The 21,488-nt window shown below is 43.2% G+C and overlaps 1 protein-coding gene across 1 annotated transcript; it reads right to left on the reverse strand.

The window, feature by feature from the left end:
- Positions 1 to 401: 401 nt before the first annotated feature.
- On the reverse strand, positions 402 to 20,922 carry LOC118228007 (E3 ubiquitin-protein ligase znrf1-like). Its single transcript, XM_035419170.1, has 5 exons — positions 20,302 to 20,922; positions 6,128 to 6,223; positions 4,779 to 4,884; positions 3,370 to 3,448; positions 402 to 1,700 (listed from the first exon to the last, which is right to left on the reverse strand). Exons 1-4 carry the CDS (start codon positions 20,687 to 20,689, stop codon positions 3,391 to 3,393), a joined length of 648 nt encoding a protein of 215 aa, XP_035275061.1. The 5' UTR covers positions 20,690 to 20,922; the 3' UTR covers positions 402 to 1,700; positions 3,370 to 3,390.
- Between the last annotated feature and the right edge of the window lie 566 nt (positions 20,923 to 21,488).

Genomic DNA, 21,488 nt, shown 5'->3' on the forward strand with positions numbered 1-21,488 from the left:
CAGGTTAGGCAAGATGATTCACTCACTGCTTGGGGGCCTCATTTGTTAGGCAGAGAGGAGGGGACTGTGTCGGAGATGCTTGTAGGAATATGCATTCTTGTTATTTTCATTCAGCTGTGCCTTTTGACAGTTAAACTGAACAGATAAGCTTGTTTGCTCACCTCGGTTTCAGCAGCCAATCTTGTCTGACTAGTTGTGCTTAACTTCCATTTAAAACTGCGCTCCCAAGTGGCCAATTCACGGTAAGAACACAAATTTTCGACATAAGGTTTAACCGGAGTTAGTTGCTAGTCTGTGATACATAAATGGAAGAATATGTATTGAACGCATTCTGTTATCTATACATAGCTATTTTACATTTCCACCATCCATTGTAATCTGTAAGAATGAGTAGCATAACACAATGTTTCAATTTGTTTATTCTAATGCAATATTGTTAATGTTCCACCCACAGATTGCACATAATATATCATGGCTTGTCTCACCCATAGGTGTCTATTCACTTTTGAGAAAAAAATAAAAATACAGCAGATATTAAAATGACGTTAAAGTAAAAAGTGAAGACAGGGTCTCCCTAGCTGTAGGTAGGCTATGCGAGAGAGCAGGTGGTTCTGGATAATTTATTGAATTGATCATTTTCAGACCATTTCCCACTTTGATGAGTCAAGTGCCTTCATTTGCAATGAATGCTGACTGTGGGCTATTTCACCCTGAAGGCCCTGACACTCACTTCAAATGAACAATTATGCCATCCTGAACAACACCTACACATACAGACAGCTCTCAAGCTCCCTCAGATTCATACATACACATGTTATAAGCACAGAGAGTAGAGTCGTATCTCACATTTAATTACAGAATTACCCAGAAGGACATGGAAGGCGAGAGAGAAAATAGTGCTTGTCAATTTGCTTTTAATTTCAATGAATTGTAAACATCAGCGCAAAAAAAAAGAAATACTCAAAAATACACAAACGTACGCACACATACATACATACATACATACACACACATACAGGGAAAGGACAAAACATATCTGTAAACATTTCAAAAACAGACCACCAGACAGCAGTGCCCCCAGACTGACTTCTGACCTTTGACCTCTAATTGCTTCACAGCATTGCATGCGTTTAATATTCACGTAGTCAGAGAAAATGAGAGATCTCCCCGTCCCTCCCAGCACAGGCCCATTTAGACACGCACACACACACACACACAGACACACACACACACACGCACGCACAAGCATGGACCACCACTTCAACCCCTACCCCCAATCTATATACAAGTAACTCCATCTTATGTGACGTGCTTCCATGATCAGGAAGTCGCAGCTTCAGACAGGAAATGGAACCTGCTGCCAACTCTCAGCCAACCGCGAAGGCTCCTGCAGTCCCACCTCTTCATCCTCTTCCTCTGTATGATGGCTCTCGGTGCAGGGAGGGGGTGGACCATGGGGGGTAAAGTCTAGGTTCTGGAGAGAGCAGGAGGGCGGGGATGGGGAATCAGCAGAAAGCAGTCTGGAACAGGTTGGGAGGGGTTGCCCTGGATCCTGCTGAGGTGTCAGTGTGTTTTGATGCTAATTCATTTGGTTCATTTTGCTCTGTATCTGTTTTTATTGATTGATCGGTTAATTGGTTTGTTGGACAATTTTTGGTTATTTCAGTGTCTGGATGTCCAAGATAGGTCCATTAAGTGCCCTGATAGAAGGGGAAGAGAAAGGAAGAGAGAGGGGGAAGTAAGGGTCAGATATATTGTAGTACACTGTAGCATCCAGTCCGTAAGTTTATTCCTGATCATTCCATTGCCGCCAGCAGCTCCACAGGACAGCACATCATTGTGTGGCTGGGTTCCAGTCAGCAGAATATTGCCACCATTTCAAACATCTCACTAGCTGATAGAAATATAGAAGATAAAATAAAAAATATGGACGATACGTGTGCACGCATTTATGTGTATGTATAAGTGAATGTGTGTGCGTGAGTTCGTGTGTGCGTGCACGTGGGTGCACCTGTGTGCGCGTGTGATTTTGTATGTGTGTTTGTGTATCTGTGTGTTTGTGTGTGTGTGTTTCTGTATGCGTGTGTGTGTGTGCACGTACGGCTCTCTGTATGTGTGCATGTGCGTTTCCCTCTGTGTGAGCATGTGTGCACATTTCTCTGTGTGTGTGTGCGTTTCTCTGTGTGTGCATGTGTGCACATTTCTCTGTGTGTGTGTGTGCATGTGCGTTTCTCTGTGTGTGCATGTGCGCACATTTCTCTGTATGTGTGTGTGCATGTGCGTTTCTCTGTGTGTGCATGTGTGCACATTTCTCTGTATGTGTGTGTGCATGTGCGTTTCTGTGTGTGTGCATGTGCGCACATTTCTCTGTATGTGTGTGTGCATGTGCGTTTCTCTGTGTGTGCATGTGTGCACATTTCTCTGTATGTGTGTGTGCATGTGCGTTTCCCTGTGTGTGCATGTGCGCACATTTCTCTGTATGTGTGTGTGCATGTGCGCACATTTCTCTGTATGTGTGTGTGCATGTGCATTTCTCTGTGTGAGCATCTGCGCACATTTCTCTGTATGTGTGTGTGCATGTGCGTTTCCCTGTGTGTGCATGTGCGCACATTTCTCTGTATGTGTGTGTGCATGTGCGTTTCTCTGCGTGTGGATGTGTGCACATTTCTGTGTGTGTGTGTGCGCATGTGCGTTTCTCTGTGTGTGCATGTGCGCACATTTCTCTGTATGTGTGTGTGCATGTGCGTTTCTGTGTGTGCATGTGCACACATTTCTCTGTATGTGTGTGTGCATGTGCGTTTCTCTGCGTGTGCATGTGCGCACATTTCTCTGTATGTGCGTGCATGTGCGTTTCTGTGTGTGCATGTGTGCACATTTCTCTGTATGTGTGTGTGCATGTGCGTTTCTGTGTGTGCATGTGCGCACATTTCTCTGTATGTGTGTGTGCATGTGCGTTTCTCTGTGTGTGCATGTGTGCACATTTCTCTGTATGTGTGTGTACATGTGCGCTAGGGCTGGGCAATACATCGATATTATATCGATATCGTGATATGAGACTACATATCGTCTGGGTGTTTGTATATCGTAATATCGTGATATGGCATAAGTGTTGTCTTTTCCTGGTTTTAAAGGCAGCATTACAGTAAAGTGAAGTAATTTTCTGAACTTACCTGACTGTTCTAGCTGTCGAGGTACCTCTCGAGGTATTTGGTCAAAAATATTGTGATATTTGATTTTGTCCATATTGCCCAGCCCTAATGTGCGCATGCTTCTCTGTATGTGTGCGTGTGCGCGTGTTTCTCTGTATGTGTGCGTGTGCATGTGTTTCTCTGTATGTGTGCGTGTGCGTGTGCGTGAGTGTGTACATGCCTGCAGAGAGCTATCCATGGTTCAGTCAGAGGGGTGTTCAGGACAGGATCGATTGATCTCAAACCAGGAGTCTATACAGCTGCAGAGACAAAAATACTTCACTCCTCTGGAACACGCATTATACAACATATTCACATACTATATGAACTGTATACCTTACTCCACCTTTAGAGAACATTAATTCTGGTCCACATGCAAAGTCACTATGGCACATGAATGCCATTTTGAAGAATATAACTGTGCCTCACAGAAGACATATGATGGAATCCTAATCTAGGCTATTAGGTCTATTATGAACTTAGCAATACTCAATAAGACATTCTAGAAATAACTGTCTGGTCTAGTTATGCATAATATAAAAATATAATTTTTATTCCTTAATTAAACCAGACAATTAAGGGGGACTTCTTTTCTTTCACTGCTGGCAAAACATTTTGTAAAGACGTTTGGTCCCATTTCAAGTATCATGCACTTAAATTCCCCTCATTTTAGCACTGAGTGTACTATTAAACAATATTCCTATTGTTTTACATGACCACTCATCAGTTAACCAGTTAAAACAGATCACATCCCTAGGTCACGTACTACACATCTTACTCCAGCTTTGCTCTTCCTGTACATTTATTCAGTCAGAGTGAGATTTATTAGTTCACTATATAGCTCAAGTGCACTGGGGGAAAAAAGAAACAAATTAAAACATTAGAAAAACCAATCAATCCAGAGCAAAAGAAGAAGCAGTAAATCCTGGTGGATCCACAGTCCTGAATTAATCAAGAACAGCTGGTCTCGTTCTCTGAAAAATAGCTGCTATTCCTACAGCATGTACAGATTACATATCAACTAAACCTAACATATTATTTTTATAATTCGGAAGGTAGAATTATCTGTGTTCATGTGTTAACCCCTCAACCGATTCAGGAGAGCGTTCACATCCATAGTTCACCTCCGAAACACATGGTGTCACCCGCTGCTTCTTTTCACACCGCAGACTACAGTTAAGCTTGCATAGTAAGGAGTCAGAGGAAGACCTTTCATAGTTGGCATTAACACATGTAGTCTGCAGGCACCTGACCAAGCAGCAGGGGTCACAAGATAATGAGGAAACACAGATTCTATCCAATGGAACCCTCCATTACCCAGTACAAAGATTACATGTCACCAATGGAGCCACTGGCCACAGTTGGCACTGGCACAGTCCGGATTCGATCCAAGACCATGGAGCTCATCCATGCACCACAGCCTGATGCTGTAACCGAATGAGCCACCCAGCAGCTAATTCACCTAGCTAAGTCTCTCTCTTACAGATATACTGCATGTGGCCGCACACAAAGGTAGACTGCGTGAAAGGGAAGCATCCAGGGCCAGAGCCCGGGTTCCAGGGCTGGCGGGAGAGGCGGCCGCTCTCTTGCCTTTTGTGGTAGATGCAGAGGCAGGGCAGTCTGGCGATGGTGTCTCCCTGCTGCAGGTCCTCCAGACAGATCACGCACTCACCGGCGTCCCTCGCCAGCACGTCGTCTACGGGAACCAGCGAGAGAGCTTGAGCAGGACGGCGCGCGGCGTGGGAACGCGAGCGCCACTACACACAGCGACACAGCGCGCCACGTCAACACAGCGTAAGCGCGCATCAGGGTTTTCACTCAGCGGTTTCTGCGGTGCATTTTCTGCGTTGTGACACGGTCAATGTGACTAAAAGCAGATGGAGCTGTACTGAGCAGAACCGTCCCTGGGGTCTTCTGCAGCGCTCAGCATCCAGGGCACTGTGCACTTGCAATGCAATGCTTTTGTGATTTGCTCGTTTTAAAACTGATGCCATTAAAGTAAGAAGTACAAAACGACTCAATGTAATGCAAAAGAGAGTGTATTAGTACAACACTACAGAGCAGGGATCTCAACCTCAAATGGTAAATGGACTGAATTTATATAGCGCTTTTATCCAAAGCGCTTTACAATTGATGCCTCTCATTCGCCAGAGCAGTTAGGGGTTAGGGGTTAGGTGTCTTGCTCAAGGACACTTCGACACGCCCAGGGTGGGGTTTGAACCGCCAACCCTCCGACTGCCAGACAATCGGTCTTACCTCCTGAGCTATGTCGCCCCATATCCTGCAGGGCCTCTGTGTCTGCTGGTTTTGAATGTGCTCCTGCACTTAAGTGCTTAATTTAAGTCACTGATTGGTTAAGGAGTCCGGGAACCTAATTTGGCTGCTGATTAAAAGCAAGCCACAAAACCAGCAGTAACTACGGTACTCCAGGACAGGAGTTTGAGACCCCTGCTATAGAGCAGTACAACTAAACACAGCATAAATAAACAAATAAATAAAAATCAGTGATAAGACGTGGCACAGATATTCAACTCAGCAACAGAACATGAGTTTTACACAACAACACAAAAGCAGAGAGCGGTCACCTTGGAACGGTGATCTCAAATGCACAAACAAACTTGTGGTGCGTTTCGGTACTCAAGAGCTTAATTTGTCACTGACGGGAAAAACAAGGAGTCCACACCTTGTTTCCAAGGCCTAAATTAGCTGTTGACTGAAAGAAAGCCACGGGACCATTTGTCCTCCAGGACCGGAGTTTGAAATCCCAGCTTTAGAAACAGCACTCTAAGCACAGTCACCAGGGATGATACCCTGGGAAGCAGAAAATATTGAACCAAACACAAACATTTCCTCCTGATGGAAGTGCTCTCAACTGTGCGTACCTTATTTGGTGTGGAATGAAGATCAAAGTGAACACAGACACATGTTTGGATGCTCACCATTGTAGGAGAGGCGGGGCTTGCTCAGACACATGATGAAGTGAACCTCCATCTCATTGGACGCCACGGATTTGGAACAGAGAGGACACTTAAACCCTGCAATGAGAGGAGAGAGGCTGCCTAACCACCAGTGGATTTTCTGTATGTGTGAGAAAGAGAACAGAGAAGAGAGTATACTTGCATGTATGTAAGTTTTTTTCTGAATGCTAAGGCAGGTGTGTAAGGAGTCTATTCATTGAATTTCAAAGACTGGTATATCGATTGTACTGTCTATACCTTCTGCTGTATCACATTTCCTTAACTACACCCTCCACAGTAACACAAGCATCAGTCACACCTTCAGCAGCAAAAGCATCTCCAACTAAACCTCCACTGTACCACAGTCCCCAACTACAACCATAATTTTTGATTGGCAAGTTCATTTTGGTGACTTCTAGACTTGCAAATCTGCGCTGGCGGAGAGAAAACTAGCACTTTATTGGCAGTCAAAGGCCACCTGTTGTTTGAATCCAGACGACTGTGTGGTATAGTAGGTGTGGAGGATGTGGGCAGGCTTAGCTGGCTGACAAACTGCCTGCAGAAAATTAGTTTGCAAATTATGAGAACAAAGACAGATCAGAACATGTCTATAATGTCTACAATGCATGTTTATGGGACAGGTACATTTCATAACAGAAAGTAATTCCAATATGGGATGTTGTGATCAAGTGAGAACTGGATGAACTGTTTTAGGCTGAAAGTGTCCTCCACAAGGGGCAGTCCACTATTCATTAACAATCAGTTATTTCCTTTATACTCTATGTCTGAAGAAGTCACTGGCTACACGGCACAAGGCTGATCAGGTACTCTGCACTGTGTCATTGACCTGATTTCTTTATTTTAGAGCTTCCTTCACCCCTTTTAGCATTGTTACTTAATGGATACAAAATTTTAAACCATAGTTTAAATGTTAAGCGTTAAATAATATCTAGAACTGGACACATATTAAACCTACTGGCTTCACTGAACTCTGTTAGACATGACTTTTGATACAGTACGCACTATGACACAGTCGCACAGCACAAACCGGGATCATCAAGCTTCGGGCAAAGTCACAGCCAGTCTTGTGAAACAGGGCATGACCACAGAGAAACATTTAGCCTAATTCCTCAAAGCTCAGTTCCCTTACATCCAAAACATTAGCTTTATTTGCTACTATTCAAATTAAATTAAAATGACCACCTTTAAGAGGAGAGGGGGAGAGAGGAAGAGAGAAAGACGGAGAAGGAAAGAAAGGCGAGTGACAAACAGTGAGGGAGAGAGAATCAGAGAGAAAAGAGAGTGAGGGAAAGACTGAACACGGCAATCCCCCCTCCACCACCACCACCACAGTGCCTGACCCAGTTCTCCCATGACTGCTATTTCCAGCTGTTCCTCAGGGAGACAGAGAGGGAGAGAGGGAGGGAAGAGCGAGGGCAAAACAGGGGTGGGTGTGGAGAGAAGGTGAGAGAGCTTTGCATGGACGTGTGTCACGCGAGAGGGTTTGACTCCATGGCCCTGGAAGTGAACCCAGAGAGACGATGTGCGATGTACAGGTTAGATATCAAACATTCTGATATCAAACAACATACCACGATGCTCTGGCTCAGCAGACTGAACCAGCAAGAAGCAGCGGTGAGTCGGCAGTGGACGGAGAACAGTGTGAAGCACATCAGAGACACTGCGAGCACATCAGAGACATTGCGAGGACACTGTGCCTGAGGTCTCCCAGGCCGATGTGAGAAACATCTTTCAGTCTGAAAGCTTGTAAAGCAGCCGGCCTGGACGGAGTCCCATGCAACGTCCACAGGGTTCCCTCAGATCAACTACAACCTGGCTCAACCGACATTTTTAATATATCACAAGACGTGCTCCCACACATTTTAAAGGGACTACTGTCCTACCGCTGCCAACGACATCTAAGGAAGTGTTTCAAATGCTGCCCAGAGGCAGTTCAACAAATAGGACACGTGGCGAAAATTGGAAGCTTTTCTTCTTCTTTGGTTCTTAATACCAGGGTGCCCCACAGTTTTGTGCTTTGTCCGATTTCATACTCTTTCTTTACCCATGACCGTGAAGCTAAATATACCAACAACCCTACTGGTATGTTAACACTGGCAAATTGATTTTAGACTTTTTAACAAATAGGACACAAGTGGTTAAAATTGGAAACACTGCTTCTTCTTCTTTGGTTCTAAACAGCAGTGCTGCCCATGGCTTCGTGCTTAGTCCACTTTTAAACTCTCTTTTTACCCATGACTGTGAAGCTAAATATACCAACAGCCATATTATTAAATTTTCAGATGGTACCAGCGTGACTGGTTTAATAAGCTTACGGCATGATGAAGAGACTGAGTATCGGAAAGGCGTGAGTGGCTTGATGGGGTGGAGTGCTGATAATCTTACTTTTAATGTCAGCAAGACCAAAGAAATGACTGTAAGCTTTACAAGGCACGGAGCCAGCCGCCATCCTGTTAGCATCGATCGTGTAGCTGGTGAGGTAGTACCCTTTCAAATTTGGGAGTGTTTATATTTCAACCAATTTTAGGTGCTCACATAGCACCGAGGCCACTGTAATGAAGACACAGAAGCCTTCGGTTTCTATGGTGCCTAAAAAGATTTGGTAGGAGCTGCGAGATGCTTGTGACGCACAACAGAGTTTATTAACTAGATGCATCATCCTATGGGTACAGTAATTTGGCAAAGGGGGACCTTAAGGCAATTTGGAAGATTGTAGGGACGGCTCGGAGGATAGCTGGCGCAGATCTGTCATCAGTAGGCAATGCGTGTGCCACAGCGGGGCCCTTAAAATGATCAGAGTCCCCGGTCACCCATCCTTTCTGTCTGGCAGACCACACCAGACACCACACATAAAACAGTTTTTTTTTCCCAAATGCCGTGCACCTTTCAAACAGCGCACCGTCTAAATAGTTGAATGCAATCAAAAGGCTTGTTTCTTTTTAGTTCCATCCATTTAATCCTGACCAAAATCTCTCCATATAGATCGCCAGCTACATAAACTTCTCAGTTAACTACTTATTGTTATTTCTCAATTGAAGTAAATTGCATATTGCAGCTGCTGTTTAGCATGGTTTCCACTGAAACACCTTCTAGCATGGCAAGGGGTGTGTCAGTGGCCCTATGCATATCAAATTATTCACATAGATATGAATGCTTATTGTACAAAAAATGACAATTACGTGGTTATATTTTTATTTCAAACTGTGTATCAGTGAATGATGCAGGATAAAAGGTCAAGGACTTACTATGGGAACACCCTAAGTGTCAAAGGAACAAACAATGAAACTCATAAACTTGCTTTACTTGCTTTATTGACAAACTATACATTTATTTTGGTGTTGTGCAGAAAGCATGATAAACATGGAAATCTGCGTTATGATTTGAAATGACGCCTTCCTTTGCCTTTACCAAAGTCAGCTAATTATGCCATATTTAAAATGTAGGCATTCTTTCATAATGTGACACAATGCCAATGTGCTGCCTGCCACATACTGCTATTGCATTTTTGGGAAGCTAAATCTTAGGCTACCATCTTGATCTCAGAACATTGCTTGGGCTGTTGTCATGTTTGTAAACAGCAGCCATGCTTACATGCACTCTAAAATTGTGTACGGTTTGGATAGAATTGAAAAATAACACAGAAGTTGCTTTATATACTATGGAATATGGTATTACTGGATATCCTTTCCCTATTGTTTATATTTTATTATTTATTATTTCCAACAACAGACTTCTACTTTAACTATATTACCCATAATTCTGTACACACAGCTCTATCACCCACACAAAAGTGTCCACACTGCATTGCCTACAATGCAAAAGCGACACCGCCTCACTAACACATCATCCACACTCCATTACCCACAGTGCATCGAACATTGCCTCACCTAATAACACTGAATCACACAATAACATTGCACTGCAGAAGTTTTCCATTAAGTCCTGTCAAAGCTGCTCACCAACCAAGAAGACTGCTCTCGACCACACACAGCTACACACTGACCAACTGTGCACACTGACCACATACTAGCCAACACACAGAATACACACCAAGCAGCAAACACTTCCTCCACTATGGTGTCTTCAAAGGCAAGATATGTGGTGTTCTGCATAGGATGTTGAATATTTTCATTTTGTTGTAGTTCTCCAGCTGAATGGGTCTCAGTGAGCTCCTTCATATGACCGACACACTTCCTTCGGGAAGACTACTGGTTCTCCCGTCTGTGTTCTATACATTATTCATCACAGCTGTAGTCTGCCCCAATTCCCCAAGGCACATAATACACAATTTAAAGCAGACAAACGGCTCGCACACGCACAGTTCAGAATGGAAGGGCCTGTTTCTCAGCCTTCCATGAAACAGAATAAGTGGATTTTCTGAAGTGTGGCAGAATAATCTGATATTAGGTTTGGACAATATAGCCTAATAAAAAACACAATACAGCCCCATAAACCAGTTTGTCCAATATTATTATTATGTTGGGAACTACTATGGAAATTTTTTTGAATATAATTTGCTTTTATCAATTTTGCACCAAAAAACCCCAAATGAACCTGCTCTTCAATGTTTCTAGAGCTGACAAGAACTAGCAGACCAGTGAAGCGCTATTCTTTACCGTAATTTAACTGTAATATTATTACTATACTGTACTGTGATCTAGGTGCACATTATCTATCAGTTTCAAACACCAGTTTAGCTAAATTGAGAAATTTTACGTGCTACAATATACTCATTTGCATGTCGATATAAATTAGGACACTTAGCAGGTTTAAACCCTGCTAAGAAATTAGTGAAAAATTGCATTCTGTAGTATGGCCATTGAAGCCTTTCAAAACTTTAAACATAATTTGAAAAATATTTTTGGTAGAACCATACTTGACTTGTGATTGACCCCCAGTTTTCACACTAATGAATGTATGGATTTGTGGGCCTCAGTACACACAACCATACATATGTTTTTGTTAATTCTATTAACACATTTCTGTTACTAGTTCTCCTAGCTTTCATCCATTAGATTAGTTTGTAGTTTGTAAACCACACCCTGGCTACACGCATGAATAGGCTGCTCCACAAACAGCATTCAGGACCAAACTAAAGAACAGATCAGCACTGCAGCGCAGAGACCCTACAGCAGAGTTTCTACAGAGAACTAGTGCTGTAGCATTGATATGCTTTGCTAAACCCCTCCACTTTTTCCGAGATCCTCCATCGAAGCAAATGGCCTTTATTTTCAAGGCTCACAACATGAAACCCAATGCAACTTCTAATCTCGCCAGAATTCAAATCTTTCGTCTGACATGTGCCGCCTCTTTTCGCCTGAAGGACCTCATTTTCATAACCTCCCTCCTGCACTCACTGTTCCAGCAGAGTTTCCAGCCAACTTACTTTTCCAGTGTACTAAGTGACACTCCCTCACTGTAGTATTTAGTTAGAGTCTAGCACATATCGTAGATGTTGTCACTGATATATGAGTTTAGTAATTGTAGCATGCTACGATGCTACAATAAGCAATAGTCTTTTGCTTCTTTCTGCACTTACTGTATTGGCTGTTTCCATTAGCGTGCTCTGGATAGGAGCGTCTGCCACAGAAAGAAATAACACGAGACAGCAGCCCTGCCCTCTCTCTTGGCCTGTCAGAGTGCCCGCATAACCAAGGCAATGAATTTAAATCCAGCCATTCCAGGTTGACAAGTCAATGACATTCCTGCTTACTGTCTCCATTTTCAATTAGACTGCTAACAGCAGCATTAGCTCTGATCTGACTCCGTGTGTGTGTGAGTGTGTGCGAGCCTGCCTGTGTGTGTGAGTCTGTACCTGCCCTTTCCTTTGGAGACTACACGAGAACGCTGAGCCGAGTTCTGGTTGTTCCACTTCTTGGAAGAAGCTCAAGGCAAGTGTCTCAATGACATCACGCCAATCTTTACGGGAAAGAGCAGCCATTCCCATGGAAACAACGGAACAAGAAAGAGAGGATAGAGCTTTCATAACAGCAACTATATGTTCCCCAGAAGTGCAAGCTAGTGCTGCATTTGTGAGCCAGGTACATTCCTTGGCAAAGGCAGGGAGCGTAGTGCGGTACACTGTAGTCAGTTCTAGTGGAGTATGACAGTCTACCGTGCTGGGGCCTAGCTTCCTGTTCTGAGGAGTAATGTGCACTGGGACGCAGTGTGGTACAGTGGGGAGCCTTGGGAAACTGTGGGAAAGTGAGCGGTATGATGTTCTCTCGGCTCACTGCCTCCTTGCTCACAGAGATTAAACAGTCGGCTCTACTAAATCACAGAGAGCTCTGCAGTCAGACTCGCTCAATCTGTCCCCTGGAACACAAACAACCCAGATAAAGAGGGGCATGGTGGGAGCCGCCATCAAGGGCTCTGCACTTTTTTCTGGAAAGTCAGACAGCTGTCAATCACCGTGGAAGGTGGCGGGAACACTGTCGTGTCTTATCTCTTATCCTTCCTCTCACCTTGCTCTCATGGTCTCTCTCTCTCTGTTTATTGACAAGGTGGGGAGGGAGAGAGAGACAGAGAAAGAATCAACAAGGAGATGTCTGGCACAATGTTTCACACAAGTGAGCACAGGGCTTCATTTAAACAGCTGGAGGAGGAGTTAACTGGACTGAGAGAGAGAGCCCAGCATACAGCAAGAAACATCACAGACCACTCCCACTGTCCCCGCCCCCTACAGCCCACTCCCACTCCCTCCATCACAGACCATTCCCACTTCATCTGCCTCACCCCCACCCCCGATAGCCCACTTTCCAGATATGAACTGTCACCTTAGGCAGCCCTACCATCACTGATAGTGGAACGAACCTCAAAAACCATCCTCTCCACCCGGCTTCCACACTCGCACCATCAACACCATCCATGGCCAGCTCACCATGGTCTGTTCTCAGTTGTTAAACACACACCTCATCCCACATCTCACCCAGCGGGAACACCTCTGTGACTCTGAGCACCAGAATGAGGAAGAAGTCATCGTTTTCTGTGAAATGCCCCACAGAGAGAACCTTGGGTTGCCAGCCATCCACCAAGCCAAGCACGCCCTGCCCCAAACACACAAATCCAATCACAGTCTGCTATTCTGAACCTCCACAGAGCCCAGCTGGCCCTGGGCTAAATTAAATCCAACAGGTTTCATTTGCTTCAAAAATAATGGTAAATGGTAAATGGATTGCATTTATATAGCGCTTTTATCCAAAGCGCTTTACAATTGATGCCTTGCATTCACCAGAGCAATTAAGGATTAGGTGTTTTGCTCAGGGACACTTCGACACGCTCAGGGCGGGGGATTGAACCGGCAACCCTCCGACTACCAGACAACCGCTCTTACCTCCTGAGCTATGTCGCCCCCAACATCAAATAAGGGCCAAGAAGGAATAACTAAATAGACAACACACTGAATATGACACATATGATGCTCTTATGCAAAAAGTAATCATAAAAAATGATCACGATTTACAATAAGGGATGATTTCCATCGCAGAATTCGGTTAAATCATCTTTGTGGTTTATTTCATTCATCACTAGACTGGAGATCTTAATGTGGAGCATGAAAACTCTGAAATGTAAAGTTGGAATATTCAGTGCCTATGCTCACCAGCATCCAGCCAGCCTGAAGAACGGGGATCCTAAATCTGTAAATAATTTTTAATTAGAAAACATTTACATAGTGCTACTGCACGAAACCTCGGTGCCGTGCAGAGCTGTGCTTTGAATGACATCATACTCTAAAGAAATCATTATCCCTGACAAAGACTGAGAATGCTGTGTGTTTACAGAGAGGAATATGCCGAGTTTAAAGGAGAGGTTGAAGTTCAGCAGAAAATTACTGAAAAAATACTTTCAACGATATATACCTTTACACACATGATATCAGTATATTCCAAGATCTCTGAACAAAGATCTGCCACTTGCAGGCCCTGGGAATCGTGCTGCAGAAGCTTAACTGCCAGGAGTGAGCTTCACAAAAACAGTCAAATGCTATCAGAAAGTACACCGTCCGGGGCTGATTATTTGGCCCCAGTATCTGTTTAAAGAAGCACTTGCAAGGCATAGACCCTGTGAGCACAGAGCCCAGCCACTGAGACCAGTCGATACGGGCAAGTCCCTCGAGGGAGAACAGGCTGTCCTCACGCCGTGATCAAAAAGATGTGAAGAAAGAACGGCATGTCAATAAAAAAATGTGCAAAATACACGCCTATGAAGGTCATCTAGTTTGACAAAAATTCTATTATACACCCACAGGTCTTTGCGCCGCTGGACTTTCAAACACTGCCCACTCTGTTGATTTCTGCTGTAAAAAACTATTTTAGTTTAATTCCCCAGGTGGCATTCAGAACACGTGTAATACAAGCAAAATCACAGCTGATATTCTATTATCTGGGGATAAAAAACCAGGGTATAGAATCCATTGTCCTCTGTGTGTTTGTATTAGTCTACCATCTACAGACAGTAGCAAAAGTACTTTTTATATTTTTGGGGAAATTTAACAAACCTGTTTTATATATACATTTTTTTTTAATTGACTGGATTGAAAATGAAGCTGACCCTTACCCTGACATCCTGGCCGAGTCATTAGTCAGTGTAAGAGATGCTGACCCACAATAATGGAGTCCAGACTCGGTGATGGCAGATCTGCGATAGAAAGCTGTTGGCATAGGAGGACATGCCTACCCAGGAAACAGGCAATGTAACTGCTGCAAGCTGGGGAAGGCTAAGTCCCAGAAGCACTTGCTGCTTTCCTGCCCTAGTTACTGTACCTCACTGTTAAAAACCTGCATGCCTCCAACATTGATGATCAGGCAGATATTCGGTACAGTCTGGCCCATTACACACAGTGCCAGTTATACATAGACTGTTCAGTATACAAGGAGGTCGATCACATCAACAGCCGTGGTAGAACTGATTCCAATACACGGTAAGCCCTACATATCAATTGTGGCAGGTGCGACAAGAGGGAACTACCTGTCCCTGCAGACTTTCCTTTCCTTTTCCATTCTCTCCCCAAGGTAGAGATCATACAAAAACAATGACTGGGCAAAAACAAGGACTTCCAATATTAAAATGGCCAACGACCAATGACCAGTTTTTGAAGCTGACACAAGAACATCTTGTAAGGTAGATAATACCAACATTAACTACCTTGCAACAAAACCGATATTAAGCTAATATACCATAAGATTATCTTGTTGCTTTACTTTTCTGTTAGCCTACCTTTTATTTATATTTGCCGATGAAGTTATACCCCAGCTCGCAGTTACACACTGACCTTCACTCAGCTGAACTAGCATTAGCATCACTCTCGAAATGACGTCAGCAGAAAATACAATGCAAAACAAGAAGCAGTACATTCTAGTCTTTCCCCGATGAGTCTCCATGGGCTGGATTCACTGAGGACCGTCACAGCAAGGAAATGTACAGTGGTAGTGTAAAACACTAATGCAAAAGGAAAATACAAAAGTCTGAAACACGTGACACTGAGGTGCACATGCAGCACAAGCTTAATTAAAAAAAAAAAAAAAGGACAAGATTAGAATATTAACTCCAACTTTAAATAGCAGTAGTTGGAATATAAAGATTAATGGTACCTTTAGTTGCACGGTTCAACAGTTTAAGTACCTTTTCGATAATGTATTTGAAACTACTTGCACAAACAATAATAATCCAATAATGCAAAAGAAACACCTTACAGGAAGTTAAATCCACTTAAATTCATATTCTGCATAAAATTTTACAACCTTGGAAAGACTGCACAGTGAATGCTACTCTTGTGTTTACAAAACTTGGTCCATTTATGGATAACAAAAATACATAACGATCCCCTGCTTTTCATTCCTAATAAGGTGTATTTTAATTTGGAGACTTTACTTTTAAAGCAGAAACGCTTCACAGAAAACTGGAGAATGTTCATTTGAAGTGGTTTTGCAGTACATTATTATTTGTATTGTTTTTATAAATGTGCTTACATATCATGGAGCATTTAAATTAATTTGCATTGTATATGATATAATATTACTATATTAACATCAATAATAATTTTCCAAGCAAGCAATGCAATATTTATATATTTAATATTTATGGAGGCTCAATTAAAATTAAGCACCCATGCTTAATTTAAAATTCTTGATGATGATTGTGAATATTACTTATGAATGATAATATAAATATGATTTTGCTCATTTTAATGGAGTGTATCTTTTTCCCCCTCTATAGTCTTGAAACGAACCAGCAAGCTAAAAATCACCTTGGGACTCCTTTCTGTGTTCTGTTTTTAATGCGGTGTACGTTATATACTCAGTGAAAGCTATAACTACATTTCCTCAAGTCATTTAGTTTGCCCTTGCCTACAGAACACAACCAGACAAGGGAACATGGCACTGCGTTTCCTGTCTGAACTTTTTCTTACAGTATGTGAGTCATATTTAAATTTATTGCCTTATTTCATATGACATTTTACTGCAGGTACAAGACTTCATCTTTCACCCAAGAGTGACTTTTCTTAGGAGCAGTCTTACTGCAATGTTAGTTAACTTAAGTTGAGACTCTGTCTACAAATGACTGTCACCAATTCATTCACTAGTAATACCGTACACTGTAAGTTGTTGTACATATTCAGTAGCAATACACTAACCAATAATAATTACTGGAGGGTGTATGCACGCTTGGTTTGTGTTTTAACTTGCTCTGTTGCCTTATCTAGATTAATTCCACTCAGAAGAAATTCTGTCATGTCACTCAGATACATAGCACAGCAAACTTTCAAATGGATGTTGTGACCCATAGTTTGACTCATACATAGCAATATGGCAACATCTATTTGCATCACCGTAGTATCACGATGATTACACAGAAATTAGCTCCACCGCAAGTGAAACTACGCACTTCACCCCCCAGACAATTTGAAGACCTGCGTCACAACTAAAAGGCTTATCAACACTGAGGCATGACGTGACCACTTTTCTACCTACGATCAATCAGTGTTTTTTACTCATAGAATTACCAACATCAAAAAAACGTAAACTTCTGCCACACTAATCAACATCATATTGACCTCCATGACCAATGTTGATTAGATGTCTAACCGGCGTCAAAATGGTTGGTGGGGCACTGCAGTTTCAATGACCAGATTGAAACGAGCTTCCCCAATTGAAGAAAGAAGTATTATAAAATTCAATGTCCTCCTCAATGTCAGAAGAGGAAAAAAGCTAAAATTGCTATATTTGAATGATAAATATGGTTGAACATTCAAAAAGTGGCACTCTTCCTTTCAGTTCAAGAAATTAGAAATTTTAGTGTCATCTTCAGTCAGTGCTTACACATAATCAAATGATTGCCAGTCACTAAAATAATTGGCTAATAGTTTTTAACTTACTGAAAAAAATGAACTCCTGCTTGAAGTTGTCACCCAATGTGAAAAAGCACTATAATGGTTTGATGGAATACCCCGTCCACAATAAAAATTCTAACTTTGAACAACTTTGACCCTCCACTAAGTGTTACAGATGAGTGGATAGTATTATGATATCCATGTTGATTTCAGAGTTGTGAAAGGGCATCAATGTGCAATGTGGATATCAATATGTCATATTTAACCTTTAATTCAAACACTTTAGAGGTTAGTCATGAAAGCTGATGTTGTCATTTTGTAATATGAAAGAAACATTTCAGGTTGTCTATAAGGGAAGAACATGCAAGAATAATGAGTGAGGCATAGGTTGCAGTCTTGTAACTACTCTGGTTTTGTCTGAGCTGGACTGTGACATAAAGGAATCTCTCAGAGTCATGTACGCAAGGGAGCAGTCACTTTTCATGGACACAATGAAAACTGCCACAACTGCACCTGTCCCACCCAATTAGAGCTCTGCTGCAACTGTCCCCACCCAATCAGAGCCCTGCTGCACCTGTCCCACCCAATCAGAGCCCTGCTGCACCTGTCCCACCCAATCAGAGCCCTGCTGCAACTGTCCACACCCAATCAGAGCTCTGCTGCAACTGTCCCACCCAATCAGAGCGCTGCTGCAACTGTCCACACCCAATCAGAGCTCTGCTGCAACTGTCCCACCCAATCAGAGCGCTGCTGCAACTGTCCACACCCAATCAGAGCCCTGCTGCAACTGTCCCCACCCAATCAGAGCTCTGCTGCAACCGTCCCCACCCAATCAGAGCTCTGCTGCAACTGTCCCACCCAATTAGAGCTCTGCTGCAACTGTCCCACCCAATCAGAGCTCTGCTGCAACTGTCCCACCCAATCAGAGCGCTGCTGCAACTGTCCACACCCAATCAGAGCTCTGCTGCAACTGTCCCACCCAATCAGAGCCCTTCAGTTAGGCCACATAACAATTTATCCACTAGCAAATGTAAGATGAGAACCTAGGAACATGGAATAATAAGAACAACTGTTTCTCACTAGTTACTGACTGAAGGAAGAGAGGCCTCTAAACATGAGTAATCAGTTACCAATACAGAAAGGCCAAAAATTGTTACACAATGTTGTACCTCCTGGCAGTCCTCCACAATAACCAAAGAACAACATAATAACAGTTTTCATATACAACAGATCACATTGCCAAAGAAAATGTTGTAACTAGGGATGTAGGGGAGAGTTGGTATAAATGAAACAGATGTTGGATTTTGCTCATTTACTCAGAAAATATTTAGCCTAGCAGTATGAAATTTTCAAACAGCTTCAGTTACGTTCATAAATTAATCGAGCCAGATACAATTTAAACCAAAGTACACACAGTCTGATGTTACATTCATACAACCTATAGTCAGTAAAATTGTAACAGAGGGGCATATTAATTGTAACAGTAAATGAAAACACCATATAATGCATATATGGAGTTTTTTTTCCTGCACATACTAATGTTAATCAAGGAACACAATTCCAATAGTAACATGAGGCCAGACACATCCTCAGATTATGAAGCATGGGGCTTTATTTATGAAAAAAAGATTTCTAATATAATAATACGTTATCTACCTTACTTCTTGTATTAGCTTAACAATAAAGTGACTTGTGGTAACATCCAAATCAATGCTTTTGTTTGTTTCTTAACACCCTGGTAAGCTTATCAAAAGCAAACAGTCTACCATACTGACCAATCTGGTGTGCGCTTATTATAAATTCCTGTGGCCAGGTGGCTGTTTCTTTTCCATTAATAACTTGGAGCAACTAGAAGATGATGCTATGTCAACACAGCAAGCAAATTAGCTGAACACACTTAACATTAAACACTGAACGAATGTCTCATGTCTCCAGCGCATACTGAATGTTACATCATCGTATCGGTCCCTCATATAGGACATATTCCTTCCTAGCATGAGGCCGATGGCGATAAATTATCATTGTGGGTTTTTTTTTTTTTTTTAAACTGTCATGGGCTTAAATATAGCTTATAAATTAGTTTCTAAGCTGGTATACAAACACACTGTAATATTATCGTGCCTCGGTAGTTGCAATCTTTGGATCTTTACTCATACCACTCTACAGCCTAAAATTGTTCAATGTAATCTGCCGTCAGTAATCTACCTAAATTACTATGTTTCTATACGAGTGCTTCCGTGGATATTGTGCCTCAGCAGTGTCCACTAGTTAAAGAGAGGAGATCGGTTTTAGACCATAGGGGGCTGAATATAAGTTGTAGGCTACCCGCTTTCACGCTGTGTTAAAAAGGGCTTCTAGACTAGGCTTGGGCCAGCCAAAATCAGTCCCATGAGACGCCTTGTGCTGTGGTCTGAGGTCAATGGATAACAATGACGCCATTGCTCACTAATCACCAGCTAATTGCCTCAGCCAGATTTGGCAACACAGTTTCTTCGATTCACGACTTCTTCCAGACAACACACTTCAAAGGGCACGAGGACTGTACACTATGATACCGTTAACCCTGCATGATGAGTGAGGGTGTAGTTTATCATCACTCATGGTTCTTTATGAACTTCAAGAAGACCTGCACACCTTCACGCTCCGAGTGTCTGCACCTATGTCTCGCCCGTCTAGAGTTGACAACAAAATTCAGTCTATAGCCTAAGTTCGCATTCCGTTTTTAAACACATGTACAATTTAAAGTCATGATCTTGTGCTGTGCCGAAGGTGGTTCTGTTTTTTGCAGTCGGAAAGCTGCACTTACCGCTATGAGCGCTGAACCACCGGGGCGCTATGTGCAGGGGCAAGGTATCAGCCAGTGACCCCCGAGATCCTAGATAAAGCATGCCGTCCGTCGGGTGACCGCCGCCCGGTTCTTGGTAGCCGTTTCCATGAGCAGCATTCGACCCCGAACCCCCGCCAGCTCTGTCTGAGTCCCCAGTTCCTCGGTCATTGTAAAATCCAAACGGCACTGCAGCGCTGTGATCTATGCCCATCCCAGCAACGGAGCTGACAGAGCGGCTCCGTAGACCCATAGTGCCGCCCGACCGGTAGTGCCCGAAATGGGCCGTGGGAGGCACTGCGCTATCATCCGTTGACACGCCAGGAAAAGCTCCCCGGGGCCGCCCCGCTGTGCTCTGCTTGCCCCCCATCCAGCACTCGAGGAAGGGGGCGGTCGCTGAATCGGGGTTCTATGGTCAATCGAGAGCCGTCAGATAAATCGGCCCCCGATACGTTTTCTGCTGCAGTCTACAAGCCGAAGATCCGCTTCTGCCAGCGACAAATGCCAGCTAAAAAAAACCTGGGTTGTCAAGTCTGACTAAACCAGCTGTGCCTAACAGACGCAACAGCGCATTTCCCTAACCGGAACATGAGCAAGCTGAATGACCCCCACAAAGTAACAACCTGGGACAGATTAATAAACGTTGTTGAATTAAACAGTGACACCGTTCCCTTGCTTAGATGGCTAAATAAGGAAAAAGCAACACGTTCTTCCCGTTTAGCGAATGACAAGACAGCTTGCTCAAATCACAACAGAGGTTGACAAGCGCACGGAGAAACCATGGATCCAAGAGCCGCGCTCATCCGCAATATATTCCACTTAATATGTTTTTCTTCCCTGGAGTGCAATTGTAGGATCACAACATGGCAACGGTCGCTGCTGCTTATCTGTCTGTCATCCAGTCGACGTTGTGTGCCCGCTGTATTCTCCGTGTGGCCGCAGATTCGGGTCAGTGTATGCCGCTCCCCTGTTTTCCCATATCCGCGCTCGTTTTTTTTGCCCTGCCGCCGCTAGACAATAGAGGCGCTCAGTGCGCATACGCGGATTACCATCGTGAGGATGTGGGAAGAGGAAAACAATATTTACAACGAATCAATTTATGCAGAAAGTATGAGGCTTAAATGTATCTTTGACTGAAGTGCTGCATTTTCATTCCAGAGCGCGATGTT

The sequence above is a fragment of the Anguilla anguilla genome, chromosome 5, assembly GCF_013347855.1.
Source record: "Anguilla anguilla isolate fAngAng1 chromosome 5, fAngAng1.pri, whole genome shotgun sequence".
In the NCBI taxonomy this organism is placed as follows: Eukaryota; Metazoa; Chordata; class Actinopteri; order Anguilliformes; family Anguillidae; genus Anguilla; species Anguilla anguilla.